This window comes from Catharus ustulatus, chromosome 14 (genome assembly GCF_009819885.2).
Source record: "Catharus ustulatus isolate bCatUst1 chromosome 14, bCatUst1.pri.v2, whole genome shotgun sequence".
In the NCBI taxonomy this organism is placed as follows: Eukaryota; Metazoa; Chordata; class Aves; order Passeriformes; family Turdidae; genus Catharus; species Catharus ustulatus.
This window is the reverse complement of record NC_046234.1, coordinates 20,222,684-20,241,466: the sequence shown is the minus strand read 5'-3', so window position 1 is coordinate 20,241,466 and position 18,783 is coordinate 20,222,684. Positions and strand designations below refer to the sequence as shown.

General features: G+C 49.8%; 1 protein-coding gene across 6 annotated transcripts in view; it reads right to left on the bottom strand.

Moving 5' to 3' along the window:
• Positions 1–18,783, bottom strand: part of MCF2 (MCF.2 cell line derived transforming sequence) — a 58,344-nt gene that overhangs the window by 35,402 nt on the left and 4,159 nt on the right. For 5 of the 6 annotated variants that reach the window (XM_033072197.1, XM_033072198.1, XM_033072193.2 and 2 more), the window contains exons 2-4: positions 11,098–11,166; positions 10,492–10,606; positions 5,081–5,171 (exon numbers count right to left, since the gene is read on the bottom strand). In XM_033072197.1, coding sequence (XP_032928088.1) covers positions 5,081–5,171; positions 10,492–10,606; positions 11,098–11,166 — 275 coding nt within the window. Of the gene's footprint in view, positions 1–2,882; positions 3,437–5,080; positions 5,172–10,491; positions 10,607–11,097; positions 11,167–18,783 lie in introns of those variants that run through there. The other variant, XM_033072199.2, reaches the window with a different exon arrangement.

Genomic DNA, 18,783 nt, shown 5'->3' with positions numbered 1-18,783 from the left:
GGTCACATCAGCCACATAAATCCAATATATTGATCTGCTGTTATTTTAAGTATGAGCATAAAAGAAAAAAAAAAAGATTGTGAATGAAATGGCAAACCCATTCCCTCTGGAAGCCAACAAGAGTGGTGCCAGAGACAAAGACTTGGAAACAACACAAACCATCAAACAGCAGAGCCACTGGTGTGGCTCCAGGCCCTGGGTGCTGTGCTGCTGCTCCAGCACCTGGGCAGCACAAAGAGCCCCTCTGGGAACTGCAGGCTCCCACCTTGACCCTCTCCAAAATGCAGCAGGAGATCCCTGAGGACAGCCAGCCAGAAATCCATCCTCCCTGGCTCTGGTACCACCATTCCCCTTCATCCCTGGCCCTTTCACCCTGGAGCTTTGGCCTCTCTCAGTCCTTCGAGTCCTTTTTCCAGGCACCCTTTGGGCACAGAGCAAACTCCTGCAGGAACAGGAACAGGAACAGGAACAGGAACAGGAACAGGATCAGGCTGGCTCTCCAAACCCTTCTCCCCCATGGGAATCCTGCAGGCTTTGATGCCCTACGAGCCCCAGCTCCAGGGAAAGGGAGCAGCAGAGGAGACAAGCACAGCCTGCCCGAATTCCCCTGCACAGGAGAAAGTGAGAGGTCTGAGAGCAGGGATGGCCCTGGGTGGGAAACAGAAAAGATACAAAACTCTCAGAAAGCTGTGAGAAAACAAATCTGGGGATAGAGAAGGGCAAGAACGCTGAAGATGCAAGGACTAGTGGCTAGAAAGTTGTTAAAAGACTTTGTAACAAAGGGAAGTTCAGCTTGCAGATTTTCAGATTTTTCAGCTGATCTTATACATACAGGATCAAGGTCAGCACCCAGGAGTAGCTACAAAACAAGAAACACAACTTTGCAAATGATACCTAATGTACTCCAAGCATGGAAAAAAATGAACAAGACAAGAAATGAGCTTGTAGAAAGACAGACACCAACAAGCCATGTCCTGTGCCCTCTTAGAGACTCAAGGAAAAGGATGGAAATTCCTCAACACAACATTCCTGTAGGGACTGTATCTTTTTTAATCATCAACAATTTTAGTTTTTCTCAGGGATGAAGTACAGGTAATTTTCCTGAAAACTGAACTCTAATAATAATGAAGGTACTGCTGCAAAAAAACCCCTTCCCACAATATATTAAAGAAATCAAAGACAAAGGATCCTTAATCTTGCCTTGTGCTTTATCTTATCATTTGCAGAACCAAAAAGAATCCTGTGCACTGGATAAACCTGGGGTTATGTAACAGAACACCTAAAGAACCCTCTAAAGCTTTGTCCTCTGCAGCACAGCAGCAAGGCAGAGAAGCACCAGCACAGCTCCATTCAGTCAGGCAGCTGGCAGAATTTCACAGTCTCACTGAGCACAGCCATGCTCACACACACCGACACCTTAAGGCCAGTGCAGCAACTTTATAAATGCACATTTAACTATAACCACACACAGAGCCCTGCTTTAATCAATACAGACAAACTGGGCTAATAAAGCACAAGAAAGGACGTGCACTGAGAGCAGCACAGTTACTGCCTCATTACTGAGTGCCTCACCCTGACACATTTAGTGGTATTTTTACATTTCCCCCAGTTTTAGGAACTCAGTTTTCAGAGACCATTCCTCCCTGCAGTTCACTGGGGCATCCACGAGGCTGGTAATCAATAAACATAAAAAAATGTAGTATCTGCCAGCAAGTTTCTCTCTGAGCCCTGCAGAGTGAGGCCAGGAGTCCTTACACAGGTGCTGAACTGAATGACTTCCTGCTGCCCCTTAAAGCAAAAGTCCTGCAACAAAATTCCAGGCACTGCTGATTTGAGCCTTTAACTTTGCCCAGAGCCAGAATGAAACTCCCGAGGGCCCTGCTGCCTTTCCTTCAGCCAGCTGCATTAACCCCAGAGGTGCTGCTGGCACCACTGGGCACAGAGCTGGGCAGGGCCCCCTCCCTGTGACAGAGCCAGTGACAGAGCCACTCCTGCTGCTGGGGACACCGGGAATGGCGCTGTGGGGCAGTGGGATGGGGATACTGGGATACCAGTGACAGCTGAGGGTACCGGGGTACCAGTGACACCTCAGAGTACCAGGGTACCAGTGACACCCGGGGGTACCAGTGATACCCAGGGGTATTGCGGTGCCAGTGACAGCTGAGGGTACCAGAGTACCAGTGATATCTGAGAGTACCAGGGCACCAGTGATACCCAAGGATACCAGTGATACCCAGGGGTACCAGTGACACCTGAGAGTACCGGGGAACCAGTGACACCTGGGAGTACCAGGACACCAGTGGTACCCAAGGCCACCAGGATACTGGCAGTACCAGTGATACCCAGTGGTACCAGTAATACCTGAGGGTACCATACCCATTGGTACCCAGCAGTACCAGCAGTACCTATTGGTACCCACTGGTACCAGCAGCACCAGCAGTACCCAGCAGCACCAGCAGTACCCATTGGCACCCACTGATACCCAGTAGTACCAGCAGTACTCATTGGTACCAGCAGTACCAGAGGTACCAGCAGTACCCATGGGTACCCATTGGTACCAGCAGTACCCATTGGTACCCAGCAGTACCAGCAGTACCCATTGGTACCCAGCAGTACCAGCAGTACCAGCAGTACCCACTGATACCCAGCAGTACCCATTGATACCCAGCAGTACCAGCAGTACCCATTGGCACCCATTGGTACCCAGCAGCACCAGCAGCACCATCCCCGGCCGCTCCCGCACGGATGACCCCTCTCAATTCCCCCCGCGCCGCCGGACCCCGAGCGCTGCGGGCGCTGCGGGCGCTGCCCCCGGGCCGGGCCGGTGCCGGTGCCGTGCCCGGGCGGTGCCGGTGCCCCGCAGCAGGCAGGCCCAGCCTTACCGCATGCCGGGCGGGCCGGTAGCCCCGGCGCGGGCCCGCCTCCGCCATCGCCCCGCGCCGGGAGGCGAGCGGGATGCGGATGCTGCGGATCTGCGGATGCTCAGGATGCTGAGGATGCTGCGGATGTTGGAGATGCTCAGGATGCTGCAGACGCTGAGAATGCTGAGGATGCTCTGGATGCTGGGGATGCTGAGGATGCTCGGGATGCCCGGGATGCTGCGGATGGAGCCGCTGGAGCCGGCGCTGCCCCGCTGGCCCGGCAGCGGTTCTCAGAGCCCTGCCGGCTCCCGGCTCGCAGCCCCGCTCTCCTCCCCAGCGCCGGCTTCGCTTTTAAGGTGGAATGCCAAAAATCATCCTGCAGACGCTCTTTGCAGCGAGGACCGGGCTCCCAGCTCAGAGCTCTCCCCCTTCCCTTTCCCCCCTCGCTCGCTCCAAGGTGCCTTTTCCAGCTCTGTGTCCGGGGCAAACCAAGGCAAGAGGCTCCGGCCAAAACGCGGGGCTTCCCACAGCCTGCTTTGCCCAGGCAATTAGACACACATGGAAAGAGTTAAAGCAAAAATCTGTACAGTGTGATAGAAAAATTTCCAAGATCAGATGCACCACCGCAGAGCTGCAATTGCATATACATATGTTGGGAAAAAATAGGACACGGTCTGTGCTTTAAATTCAGCTTCATGGCACTCCTTTACTCCAAAATTGTGCAAAGATCAGAAGAAGAATTTTTTTCTTTTTTAATTTTACCAGGATTTATGATGTGTGATTGGAAAAAAACAAATCAAGATTTAAATTTCTGTCCTTACACCTTGTGGACACAAAGACAGCCATTTAGGACCAGACTGGTTTTAAGGCAATATTCCCAAGTCTTAAGATTCTGTGGACAGAGGTTTCCTGCTTCCCATCCCTCTCTGCACAGAGCACCTCCCATTCTGAGCATGGGCAGCCCTGACACTGCAGGCAAAGTCACCTCTCCACACGGACACACTGCACACCCACTGCACAAACAGGGTGTATGCCCACAATTACATTTCTTATTAAACACAAAATGAACGACACTTTTGTAGAAGCTACAAATTAGGACAGGATTTTTTCCCATTTGAAACTTCCAGACTATGCAAAGCAAGCACATCACCCTTAGAGGATGCTCCTGGTATTAGCACCTGTTCAAATGCTGGCAGCAGGACTGAATTTTGATGAACACTTTAAAGCTTTACTTTCTAAATGCTGTAACCACACTTGCAAGTTCAGTTTCTAACGTTCAGAAAAATCAGAACCAAAAATACTCCGAGAGGTTCCTCATTCCCACTGCAGAAAGGGAACCCTCTCTGCCTCCCATGGGATGCTGACCAGCAGAGCCAGGAATTTTTAACACCAAGTTCAGCTGTAGCAGTATTAATAATTTAAAATACCATAAGATTTAACTTTATCAGAACCAGGCAAGCATTTTCTGTCTCAGTACATTCCCTTCACTTCATCCTTTCTCAGATGGACTGATGCCTTTAACCATTCCATGATTATGAGCAGGAACAAACACAATAATAATACACCCAGAATATTTCCACTGACCCACCCACATGGCTTGGGGTGGTTGGGAAAGGATTTTTCTGTTAGCTCCTGCCTCCCCATGTACCCATAAACAAGACTTTCCCACAGCTGTATGCTCTGCTGTAATTCCAAGACAAAGTGCAATGCAGAATTCCAAACCCCCACTTGTGATCTGGGTTCAGGTATCTGCTGATGCTGTGTAGCACATGAACATGTGTGCTAGATCATTTAAAATACATTAATGCACCCATACACTTAGAAAATGGATTTTTTCCACCCATGCCCACATAGAAATTCTTGTGAAGTCTGTTTAAAGAAGCTAAAAGTTCCAGTCACCAGCAATTAGGTAAAATAAACTAATAACCAGTGTCAAGAAAGAACACATATGAAGCCAAATTTTCCACCCATCAAAAGCACAGAACATGGCACAAAACATATTTGAACCACTGCAACAGAGTATAAACCAGCAAATGGATCAAACAAGCAAATGAATACACAAACAGCTCTTTACACACTCAAATTAATTACAGGGCCATGAAGCAAACTGCTGCCTAGAGAGAAGGCAGGAGCAACACTGCTCCTGGCTCCCAGTGTTTTCTGAAGGAAAGGCATAAAGGCAGCTGACTCAAAAGCAATCACCATTACAGAGGACTTACTGCTATTTTTTGGAGAGTTGTTTTGACTGATGTCCATGTGTCCAGTCTTCTATCCAGGATCAGGATAAATTTAGTGTCAGACTCGTGTTGACTGCAAGATAAGAAAATGCCAATAACCAGATAATGTTCCAAGAAAAGTGACTCTGTTCCCAAAAAAACCCAAATCCAAGAACTCAGAATAGAAACCACATTTTAGCATTTCTACAGCTCCTGAAATTCCCTTTGAAAAAATTCTCCTGAACACCCAAACTCTTTCTAGTGGTGCTTAGCAGGACGAGGGGCAGCAGGCACAAGCTGACACACAGGAATTCCATCTGAACATGAGGGAAAATGCCTTTGTGCTGGGGGTGACAGTGCACTGCAACAGGCTGGGAAAAGAGATTGTGAAATCTCCTTCTCTGGATATTTTAAAAACCCACCTGGGGCTTTTAATACCTGCAGCTACTCCAGCCCAGCCTGCTGCAGGTGGAGCTCTCTGGGTGAGCATTCAGATCCTTCCAGCCCCAGCCATTCTCAGGATCTCCACAGCTCCTTCCCACCCCAACCTCCCACCCCAACCATTCAGATCCTTCCAACCCCAGCCATTCTCCACAGCTCCCTTCCCACCCCAACCCTCCCGTGCTGTGGAATCCAGGGTGAAGCATCACCTGTGAATTGTGTGCAGGGTGGTGACAGCAGAGATCAGACTGCTCTTGAGACCCAAAGGGGTTTGAGAGGAGCCTGCAGAGGCCAGAGGAGCTGTGTCCCTGCCCAGAGCATCCCCAGCTGATCCCCAAGGCTCCAGTGCCCAGCTCTGCCCAGCCAAGGGATGCTCCTGGCTCGTTTTGGGACAGCACAGGGACACCAGGGCAGGGCAGGGCAGGGCAGTGCCAGCCTGGCCCTGGGAGGGGAGCTGGGCTCTCCCAGTCCTGCTGGGGAGGCAGAGATTGCTGGAAGGCGTTTTCCAGCACGCTCCCCTCGGCTGGGCAAGCACAGCTCCATCCCTTTTAACAGCCCAAGCCTTTGAGCTGCTTTGAAATGCCCAGTCTGACCAAGCCAGCTCAGGGTGCCCAGCCTGGCAGGGCCCCAAGGCCTGGCTGCCCTGTCTGTAATTCAAATATTCCTTCCCAGGCTGGCTCAGCTGTGAGCACACCCTGCAGGCAGCTGAGCCACAAATGCACCCAGCCATGGCCAGGCCAGCTGCCAGCCCAGCCCTGCACCCTGAGTGCAGTTACAGGATCCTCAGGTAATATCTGCAATATTTATTTTGTGAAACAGGATGGCCAGGGCAGGAGAGGCTCCCAGGGCAGGATGGCCATGTCCCACAGCCCCTGCCAGGGCTGGGAGAGGCTCCCAGGACAGGATGGCCATGTCCCACAGCCCCTGCCAGGACACGTGCTGGCTCCAGAGGGCTCAGGTGTCTGCCCTGGGCACAGCCTCCTGCCAGCACCACCTCTGCTAATTCCTGTGTTTGGCAAAGCAAACACATGGGGGTTACTCTGAGGTATCACACAGCAGACAATACTTGGCAAGTCACTACAGAAAAGAGAAAAAAAAGACACTTGAAGCCAGTGCAGGAGCTCTCATTCAGTGCACATCTTGCTGCTCTGGTCTGTGGCAGCTACAACTCTGACAAACGTATTCAAGAGGAATTAGCAGCTGTGCTCAGAGGGATTAAAAGTGAAATTCCCTTTGACTCATAACAATAACTGACTGAAGACAAGTAGAGGCACCCAACTCCCAAGCTGTCCTACAGATCTTATGGATGTGTAACATCACACCCAAAGTGCAAAGGTTCCATTTGAATTTATTTGGTGGCTTTGAAGTGCAGAAGAAAAGAGCAGAGAAAATGAATATCAAATTTTACACATGGGTCATACACAGAGCTTCTACATGTAATAAAGTCTGAGGTTGTGAGCATGGTGAGCTTGACTTTTCAGACAAAAGCTTTATTTGCTTAGGATAGTTTAGGCACTGTGAGACAATCCTGCAGGATTCTGTCAGCTCTGGTCACCCCCACCTTGAGCTGTGACCCAGGTGGGTGGGAGCAGGCAAAGGCTCCTTTGGTTTCAGGCAAAAATAAAACCCCTGGTTTTCAGCACACCCTGAAGTGTTAAAAGGTGTGTTTGAGCTGTAAGAAACAACTCCCCACTCCCCTTGAGTTTACACAGAACTGCTGTAATAAATAAAACCTGAAGAAAAGCCCAGAACCCAATAATTGAGAGAAGGCAGCCAGACCATGCAGGGCCAGGTAAGAAAAGCTGAATAGCCATTAACTCAGGACAAGGCTGTGCTCTGAGAGCAGCCCCCAAACACGCTCATCCACTTTTATCAGTTCCCTTAGGGAAACAAAGAGAAAGTCCCCAGCAGCCTGACAGCCCTGTCCCTCCTGTGGGACATTTGCCATTTATTCTGGGGCCAGTGGAGGAAGTCTGTGACTATTTCCAACCCAGGCCTTGCAGGTTTATCAGATTTCCAGGCCCGTGATGTACCTTTTAGACTGACAATAAAAATAAATCAATGCTTTCTCCCAAGGTTCTGAGGGCTGTTGGTCTGCAGCCAGCAGCAGAAAGATGGACACAGATAACAGGGCAAGGATTATTTCTCTCTGGGTGTTTCTTGTCATTTTTTCCCCCCTCATCCTTAACTTGGTGCGTGTTGCAGGATGCACCAGACTAAAAATAAAGAGCTGGGATGTTTTGCAGGACTTGAAATTAGATCCTGGAGCCTGCAGTTGTGAGATTTAGCACAGGACTGAGAGACTCCTTGCTGCTCTGGGATCAGAGCACGACCTGCCCAATATTGAAATTCAGAGGTATTTATAGCCAGCAGCAGCCTCCCTGTGCCACTGCTCTGTGTTATCAGTCACAGCCCTAAACCCCTCTGAACCTCCCCTCCCAGCCTAAATCAAACAGGCAAAGCTTGTCTGAGCACCAAAAAGCTGGAGAGGCAAAGAATAGAATAGAATAGAATAGAATAGAATAGAATAGAATAGAATAGAATAGAATAGAATAGAATAGAATAGAATAGAATAGAATAGAATAGAATAGAATAGAATAGAATAGAATAGAATAGAATAGAATAGAATAGAATAGAATAGAATAGAATATGATATTTCAGTAGGAAGGGAGCCACAGTGACAACCTAATCCAACTGAGCATTGCAGGCTGACCAAAAGTTAGAAGATATTTTTAAGGGCACTGTCCCAATGCCCCCCAAACACTGCCAGCTTGGGGAATCAATGGCATCTCCAGGGAAACTGCTCAGCCTCCTCTCCCCACAGCACACAAACCCAGCTGCTCCTCACAGCACATTCCTCCAGTCCCTCTCACCAGACACATCCAAGGACCTTCAAATCCTTTTTCAATTTAACACCCAGAGCTGCACACAGGATTGGAGGTAATACCTCACCAATGCTACACACAGAGGGGTTTTTTTAGCTTTCAAATTTTACTTTCATAATAATTAAGCCAGTTTTTTGTAATAACAATCTTACAGAAATCATAACTGACCTAAATTGATTTTTATTTTTTTCTTTAATTTCTACAGAAATTCTGGCATAACTTGGAACAGATAAATTCTGTCAGGCTAGAGAAAAGATTTGTATTTTCTATACAGGCCACACTGTCACAGCCCTCCATCCAAGCCTGGATAAAGTGCTGCTTTCTCACTCCTCAGGTCTCATTCTGCAAATCCAGGATCTGTCACACTCTCCTGTGCTCTGCTCCCAGCACAGCCCTCTGAGCTGGATGTGCACAGAATGGAAAGTGGGCACCTACTACTGATTTCCCTCCCAGCTCATCCACACGAGCCCTTGGTGCAGCAGCACAGCTCCCAGAACACTGAAACCAAACTGCCTGCAGCCTCCCCTCCCTCCTGCCTCTGCCATCAAAGCCTTGAGGAGCCAGCAGCAGCTTTCAGCATCCACCTCCTTCATCTAACAATTATTTCCAGGAGAAAAACGCCTGATGAAATTCAGCTTCCCCAGACACAGCACAGGTTCTCAGGCTGGTGTGGGCAGGACACTGCAGCTCCTGTGCAGGGAAAGGCACAGGCTGGGTGTGTGCCTTTGGTCTGCCCCTGCACACCCACAGCAAGGAGGAGTTGGTGCACCCAACCTAACCCTCACTTGGGGAAATCAAACACCTCTGGCAGGTGGATTTTTACTCTTTTAGGGACTTTGAGAGAGCTCTGAAGCCACACTGGGGTGCTGCTGAGGGATGTGCACACAGGGGCACCAGAGCTGACACAGACCTGCCACCCTCACCCAGGGGATGCTCTCTGGCCACCTGAGCCCTTCAGAGCTAGGGAGAACATGATTTCAGGGTGACCAGACACTGGGGCAGGCTGCTCTGGATGATTAAAGTGGTTTTACTAAAAGCATGCTGAACGTGTTTGAATCACCAGCAAGCTCGCAGCCCTCATTAGTTTCTTGATTGAGTTTGACCTATTACAGGGCCAGCAGGGCTGCTCATCATGCTAATGCCAGGGTGTTTACAGCCAGGTGCAATGAGGAGCCCTGGAGAAAGCAGACAGAGTTGCACAGACCCAGGAGAAACCCCTCTGGGCAGCCCTTGGCAGGGTCTGCTCCTGCCAGGAGCCCTTGAAACCTCAGAGTCCATCAAAAAGAGGACAGAGCAACCAGAGGCTGGCTCCTTTTATTTTTTCTGTGCCTAAACACTCCACACTTCTTCCAAAGCAGCTGCTAATGCAAAGCTCCCATCAGCTGCTGTCAGCCTGCTCTCCCTGCAGGAACAAATTTGCCAAAACAGGCATTATTCAAGAAAATTAAGCATTCCAGGGAACTGAGTCACCAGGATCAGCAGCCAGAAACAGGAGGGCCATTAATCTGAGCAGGCAGCCCTGTGTGAGGCACAGGCACAGTGTCAGCAGCTGAACCCTGACACACAGGCAGGGAATGGGAGCTGCTGCTCTCTGCTGAGCCATCCCCTGCCAGGGGACCCCAAGCTTTGTTCCTCTAATTAGCCTCTTCCTCTGGTTTCATTTCTCTCTTCCCACAGTAATCACTCTCCATTTGTACACGTCAAAACATTACTTTGCAGTGGCACGGCATATTTAAGTGGTGACACATGCCAAAGCTTGGGGAAAGCTTGTTGTTAATTAGAAAGTTAATCCCTACATGTGTGACACACTGCAGGGATGATGTCCACTCCTTCCTCTGCAGTTCCTGGCACACCAAACAGCTCACCTGGACACCTGCACCCCTCTGAGAGCTTGTTGTTAATTAGAAAGTTAATCCCTACATGTGTGACACACTGCAGGGATGCTGTCCACTCCTCCCTCTGCAGTTCCTGGCACACCAAACAGCTCACCTGGACACCTGCACCCCTCTGAGAGCTGCAGCCCCTCAGCCCCATGTGGGGCAGACCCAGAGCTGTGCCCAGAGCAGAGTGAGGGAGCCCCATCCATACCTTGGCACTGAGGTCAGGTAGGTCAGCACTTTGGACACCTTCTCCTCAGGCACCTCGTTGAAGCCAGCATTGTCAGGGAGGGTGATGATCCAAGCCTTGTCCTTCCCTCTTCCTCCTGGAACAGACACAAGGATTCCCTGGCCATGAGGAGGGCAAGGCAGAGCCCAGCTGCTCAGAGCACACCCTGCCATGGCACAGGGGCTTTGCACATCACCACAACTGCTAAACAAAGCCAGATCTGCCTCTGAGCCAAGCACAACCCACAAGGGCAGGTGCCAGAAACAAAGGTGCTCAGTACCAGGTATTTCCTTTTTACTTTACACAGGACAGCAAAAGAAATCAGGAACCAAGGGCAGACAAAGTGGTGTGGAACCCACAGAAACACATTCACAGCAAAGTGCTTTAATGCACGAGGAGGTAAGGATGTTTTACAGGGTGGCACGAGACAGAAACCCAGCCTGCTCCATGTTTTATTAACATTTCTGGGGGCACTGGATACTCCCTGATGGGCAACAGCCCGTGTGCAGTATCACTGACAAACAGCAAAGTTTGTCCAGAGTATTTAATTACCACAGAGAGGGATCCTGGAGGTGTCCTGCTACTCACCAGACAGAAAAGCAAACTCCTTCATCAGATCATCACTGATGTCCTTTGCACAGATGGGTGTTGCAGGCTCTGCAGAAAGGGAAAAGCAGCAGTCAGAATAAAGCACAGCTGCAAGGAAAACACATTTATCAGTGTGCTCATCCAAAGGTGGAACTTGAACCAAGCACAGCTTCCCTAAACTGGGCATGACATGGTGTAATAAAGGATAAATGGATCTCAGAGATGCTATTTCCACTGTTCCTTATGACTCCAACAGGGTAAAAGCCACAAGCCAGCATCAAAAGTATTCCTCTAAATGTACCCAGTGCCCCTCAGCTTGAGTGCCTCCCCTCAAGGGCCATATCCAGCGTAAATGTTTATATTCTGCAGTTGGTAATCCCACTCCTGATCCACAAAGCCTCCCCAGCCCTGGCAGTACAATGGGCTGAGGTTTCTGCTGGGAACTGCAGCGTCCAAGGCTGCTGCCCTGGGAACAAGGCTGGGCTTTCACACTGTTACAGTCTTTAATTTGGAACAAATAAGCTTCTGAAATCATGTTTTCACCTGGCATGGGGCCACAGACATTGGAGAGGCTGTTCTTGTGTTCACTTATTAGATTTCTTCCTAATTAAATAATGGGAGAGGCGTTTCAGTACCACATTTAGCACCAAGATCGTTTCAGTGGCAGTGAAGCACATCAGAACACACACAACTTCACCTTCCCTGGGAGGAGGAAACAAAGACCAGACTGACCAAACACAAGGGCAGCTTAAAGCTGGCAAACATTTTTCTGGATTATCTATAAATGGAATGACAGCTAAAAATCAAACATCCTTGTTCCTGCAAATAAATGTTTTGAAGCACATCTATACAGATTAAAGCCCTTGGGCTTTCTGATAATCAAATTTTAAACACTGATTATTTCACAGGGTTGGTCCAGGGAGTAATCTTCTGGCTGTTTTAAATCAGACAGGCTGCATACTTCAGCACACTCCAACATAATCAATATTTATTCTATTTCCTTTTTTCAAAAGCTTTCTGGTCACTTCTACTTTGTCTAAAGATTTTTCAGCAGCCCAGATGTGTGGGGCTGAACTCTGCCTGCCCCAGCCCCACACCAGGGGCTGCTCTGCCCTTCTGTGCACACACTGCTGGTTTTCCCTCTCACAGATAAAACTGTGATTTCTGCTTGTTGAGGATCGAGCCCCAGCCCCACTGGCATCTACAGAAACATTCTTGATTTTAACAGGCCCCAGAGTTGGCCTTGGTCAGAAAGAAGTTTGTCTTGCAAAGATATTTCAAATATTTGTCTTTCATTCAACTGCTTCACCCAACTTGAGGACAAGCACCAGCAAGAGATTTCTTCTCTATTTGTGATTTTTTTTACCAGGTCAATGGTTTCATACTAAAATTCCCATTTAATAACTTAATGAGATCCAACACATTAACTAGATGGTATCAAACGTGTGTTGATTGAAAATCGGAGAAAAATTGAAAATAGGAGACAAAAGCTCATGCTGTGCACATGAACTTGTCACAAATCATGTGGGGCTGCTCTGTGTCCCCAGAGCTCACCCTGGATTTCCCAAATGCAGCCCCAGCCAAGCCAGGCACAAGCTGGAACATCCCCACGACTCAAGTGCAACAGCACCCACAGCTCCAGGGCAGCAGAAAATGAGGTTTTGGTTGGGCTCTGCACTGATACAACAGGGACACACCAGTTAGTTGAGGCTGATCAGGAAACAGGCAGACAAAAATTAAAAAATCCCTTAATTTAAAATTTTCACATCACATTTTCTCACTGAGAACCACCCAACAAGGTAGGGGCAGTTTGTGCCCATCTCTGGGGAGCAGGAAAAGCCAGGGCAGCAGGAGAACAGGATGCTGCCCTTTGGCAAGGTCAGGGCACAACAAGAGCCTGATTGTGGTGTGAGCAGAGCTGTCCCCAGCCAAGCCAGCCCTGGCACTGTGCTGGCCACTGAGCTCAACCTCCTGGGCAAATATTTGGGAAAATCAAGGGCTGGCACCAAACCCACAGGAGTTACTGTGCCTGAGGCACATCAGTTGGATCTGCAATAAATCCTCAACAGAAACACGACCTTTGTCCTCAAATATCAAATATCAAAATATTCTGGAGAAAGAGCAGTGAAAGGCACCGAGGCAGCAGAGACATCAGCCTCTCAAACAAGGCTTCAGCTGATGCTCTGTAGCCAACTGGGGATTTTTTATCTAAAGGACACTCCTGGGACAGCACAGAAATCCCCCAGGGACTGGCTATGAACAGCACAGCATCTCACTGGGCACAGGGAGCCAAGGCTTCAGCAAAGCCCACTCATCTATTTCCAAAAAGAGGCTTTGTGCTCATCAGCTGTCACAAAACCAAGCCATGCCCAGCACCTCAGAGCCCTTCACAAACTGCTGTCCCCAAAGCTGGCACGGCCTCAGGTGTGAGGGGCTCACTAAACACCAGCAGCACCTGGCTGGGAAATCGTCATAACAGCAGAGTGTCATTTTCAGACAGATTCTAAAATGGGCATTCAGGAAAAGTTGCTGCAGTTATCACACTCGGACTCCTCTGCAGGGGGAGGTTGTTGCCATGACACAGAATTTTGGAGGCTGCCTGAAGCCCAGCAGGGAGAAGACAAAGGGGGAATTCAGAGCTCTCCACCCCACAGTGTGGTTCAGCAAGGAGCCCTGCTGGACCTGTCCTGTGCTGGACCTGCCCTGTGCTGGATGTGTCCTGTGCTGGATCTGATCTGTGCTGGATCTGTCCTGTGCTGGATCTGTCCTGTGCTGGATCTGATCTGTGCTGGATCTGCCCTGCCCTGTGCTGGATCTGATCTGCCCTGTGCTGGATCTGATCTGCCCTGTGCTGGATCTGATCTGCCCTGTGCTGGATCTGTCCTGTGCTGGATCTGATCTGTCCCGTGCTGGACCTGCCCTGTGCTGGATCTGATCTGTCCCGTGCTGGATCTGTCCTGTGCTGGGTCTGATCTGTCCTGTGCTGGGTCTGTCCTGTCCTGTGCTGGATCTGTCCTGTGCTGGATCTGATCTGTCCTGTGCTGGATCTGATCTGTCCTGTGCTGGATCTGATCTGTCCTGTGCTGGATCTGCCCTGTGCTGGATCTGATCTGTCCCGTGCTGGATCTGATCTGTCCTGTGCTGGATCTGATCTGTCCTGTGCTGGATCTGTCCTGTGCTGGATCTGATCTGTCCTGTGCTGGATCTGATCTGTCCTGTGCTGGATCTGCCCTGTGCTGGATCTGATCTGTCCTGTGCTGGATCTGTCCCGTGCTGGATCTGTCCTGTCCCCAGCTCCCGGCTGGCACAGCCCAGGACATTTCCCCTGCAGAGGGATGAACCTGGGGATCACTGAGGCTGGGGAATGAACCTCAGTGCCATGACCACCCCTCTGGGGGAGATCCAGGCCTGGGGGCTCTCCTGCATGGTGGGGTCTGCAGTGACACCCAGAGAGGGACAGCTCCTGCCCCAGCCCAAATCCCTCCATTAACTGAAGGGCTTTGCTCTTAGCCACAACTCTTGTTTCCTTTCCTTTCCAAACTCCATGTGCAGGCAGCAGCTGTGTCACACATCTGCCAAGCTGCCTCTCACTGACCAAACACTGCTGTGAAAATCACTCACTGCTGCCATGAGATCCATTGGGAGAAGCTGTGCTGAGTGAAGAACAGCAGCTCCTCCCGTGGGGGCTGCTGCTGCAGTCCAGGAAACAAAACTGAAGGAAATCAGATGAGAAGTGTGGAGGATCCCATTGAGCTTCTCCAGGACCTGCCTGTCCTCAGCTGCTCTGCACACCCAGCTCAGCAGCATTGCAGGGAAGCTGCAATGTCAGCACAGCTGTGACCCCCTTCCACACCTCCTGGAGATGTTCTGGGCTAACTGGGGAGGTGTTGGCTCACCTGGACAGCTGCTAAACCATGGAGCTCCTTGTAACCATGGAACTCCCTGTAATGAGCACCAGGTGGTGCAGCCACTCCCCACGCAGTCAGTGACACAAAGGACACGTTAAAATATTTATGGCACAGAGCCTCAATACCTGAGAGGGCTGCGAGTCCCTTTGTCCCCACAGCCCAGGGGCACAGCTCACACCTCTCTGTGGCAGCACCTGCACTCCCTGAGCCCTGGCTCAGCCTGCAGGCACCTGCTGCCTATCTACAGCCACTCAAAACCAGTTTCATCTTGAGGGGAAGGTCAGGATTAGGTTTATAAATCCCTGTTTTTCTGGAAGGTGTGATGTTGCTGAGGAAGATGCCCCTGCAAGGCCTGCACGTGGCATCTAAGTCCCAGAGGATCAGTCCATCGCTGGGAGTGATGGCTTGGCCACCACACCAGGCTCAAGGACTCCTTAAATTGCCTTTTCTCAGACTTTTAAGGAAAGGGTCGCTCTATTTTCAAGCTCCTTCCTTCACTTCTCCCCAAGCACCTGCTCCAGCACAGCGTAGGAAGCAGCACCAGATGGTTTTCTCCTCTGACCCAGGGCTGTGCTTCTCCTCCAAGGCTTTCCAGGGCTCCTGTGCTTCAGTGCAGACACATCCCCACCACCCAAACTGGGGGTGTGCTCAGCTCAGAAAGCACACAGCAAAAAAGGGAAAGCTTCTGAAAAACTGGAATGACCTTTTTGAAAGGCTTAGATTTAGGCACACTCAGGATAAGAGGAAAAAGGCAAAAGAAAATGGTAGTTGAAAGGAAAAGAAGACAAGAAATAGAAAATGTTAACTCGGGGCAATTCAGGTTTGAGGATTGTCATCCAGGCAGCATGGCTGATCAAAGGAGGAATGTCCTCACAGGGCCAGGACAAGAATCAGAATCGGAATCAGAATCCCCACCTTCCAGCGGGAGCTGGGGCAGGAGTGTCCCTGTGCCAGGCAGGGACACTCTTGTGCCAGGCAGGAGCATCCCTCTGCCAGCCAGGAGCATCTCTGTGCCAGGCAGGGACACTCCCTGTGCCAGGCAGGGACACCCCTGTGTCAGGCAGGGACACCCCTGTGCCAGGCAGGGACTCCCCTGTGCCAGGAGGGACACCCCTGTGCCAGGCAGGAGTGTCCCTGTGCCAGGCAGGGACACACCTGTGCCAGGCAGGAGCGTCCCTGTGCCAGGCAGGAGCGTCCCTGTGCCAGGCAGGAGCGTCCCTGTGCCAGGCAGGGACACACCTGTGCCAGGCAGGAGCGTCCCTGTGCCAGGTAGGGACACACCTGTGCCAGGAAGGACCATACCTGTGCCAGGCAGGGACACCCCTGTGCCAGGCAGGGACACACCTGTGCCAGGAAGGACCATACCTGTGCCAGGCAGGAGCGTCCCTGTGCCAGGCAGGAGCGTCCCTGTGCCAGGCAGGAACATCCCAGTGCCAGGCAGGAGCGTCCCTGTGCCAGGCAGGACCATCCCTGTGCCAGGCAGGGACACTCCTGTGCCAGGCAGGGACTCCCCTGTGCCAGCCAGGACCATCCCTGTGCCAGGCAGGAGTGTCCCTGGCGCAGCTGAGCGGGGACAGCCCGGCTGTTGAGGCAGCAGGAGCAGCCAGGGAGGCACAGCCCAGCTGCAGCCGCTCACTGGCACAAAAGCAGCACAGCCTCATCCTGCTGCCCGGGATCCCGAACCATAAACATCCACAGCCATGGAAGTGCCACCCTCCGACACCGTTCCGGGAACTGCAGGGAGGTCTGCAGGAGCCCTGGCTGAGCACACCGCCAGTGAGGAGGAGGAGGAGGAGGAGGACGAGGAGGATGTTCAGGGGAGGTTAGCACATCCCGTGTGCTGGACACCATGGAGTTTTGGGGCTGGGGGGAACCTCTCCCAATTTATATTTAGCAGCTGAGAAACTGTGGAAGCTCTGCTAAGAAAAGGTGAAGGAAAAGCAAATGAAGCAGCAACAAGGCTTGGCTGTTACCTCCTGTTATGCTGTGATGTGCTCATGTCCAATGAGAAAAACTCTATTCTCATATCACACCAAACGAAGCAAAAATTGGGAAAGATAAAACCTGCTCCACCATACATGAATTCACGTCTATTGCAGGAAATGCAATAAAAGATTCTCAACACCCACTCGTTTGGATTCAACCACAGTGTGGGAGTTGAGAAAATCAAGTTCCGTGCGTTTCTAACATATAGTCACTTCAATGTACGGTAATGTCACGATTACAAGCCGCACTGAGGATAAGCCGCACTGCCGGGTGCAGCAGCTTTCCATTCTCTGTCCATACATAAACCACACCTGATTGTAAACGGCACGTTACAATCCAGGGTGTGATAAAAGGGATCTGCTCTGTCACCGACTGCTGAGGGCGGGGCAGGGAGCCTGAGCTCAAAATTCCATTACCGTAATTGCCCGAATATAGGCGCACTCAAAATTTGATTACCGTAATTATGAGAATATAGGCGCACTCAAATTTCGATTACCGTAATTATTCGAATATAGGCGCACTCAAAATTTGATTACCGTAATTATTCGAATATAGGCGCACTCAAATTTCGATTACCGTAATTATTCGAATATAGGCGCACTCAAAATTCGATTACCGTAATTATTCGAATATAGGCGCACTAAAAATTCGATTACCGTAATTATTCGAATATAAGCGCACTCAAATTTCGATTACCGTAATTATTCGAATATAGGCGCACTCAAATTTCGGTTACCGTAATTATTCGAATATAGGCGCACTCAAATTTCGATTACCGTAATTATTCGAATATAGGTGCACTCAAATTTCGATTACCGTAATTATTCGAATATAGGCGCACTCAAATTTCGATTACCGTATTTACCCGAATATAGGCGCACTCAAATTTCGATTACCGTAATTATTCGAATATAGGCGCACTCAAAATTCGATTACCGTATTTACCCGAATATAGGCGCACTCAAAATTCGATTACCGTATTTACCCGAATATAGGCGCACTCAAAGTTCGATTACCGTAATTATTCGAATATAGGCGCACTCAAAATTCGATTACCGTAATTATTCGAATATAGGCGCACTCAAAATTTGATTACCGTAATTATTCGAATATAGGCGCACTCAAAATTCGATTACCATAATTACCCGAATATACACGCACTCGAATTTTTTATTGTAATTACCCAAATGTACGTGCACACGAATTTTACTGTAATTACCCGAATATACGCGCACTCCAAATTTTTTTGCCATAATTACCGAATATATGCACACTCGAATTACCGTGATTGCCCGAATATACGCGACTTCTACCATAATTACCCTAATATGTGCGCGCTACCACTAATTGCCAGAATATACATGCGCTCTACCATAATTGCCTGCATATAGGCGCATTAACCGTATAATGCCGCAGCTACTGTAATTTACTGTGTAAACTGTCGCTGCCACCCAAATTACCGTAATTACCCAAATTACTGCGATTACCAGAATTACCGTAATTACCAAAATTGAGTGGCCCCACAACCCCTCCCGGTGCCCCCATAGCAGTAATTATGGTAATAGTGGTAATTACGGTAATTTTTGGAATTACGGCTAAATACGGTAATAGCAGTCATTACGGTGATTTCGGTAATTACGGTAATACAGGTAATTAAAGTACAGGAATTTCACGAGTATAAGCCGCACTTCCGGGTGCAGCAACTTTTCATTCTTTGTCCATACATAAGCCACACCTGATTATAAGCCCCACATTACAATACAGGGTGTGATAAAAGGTATCTGTTCTATCA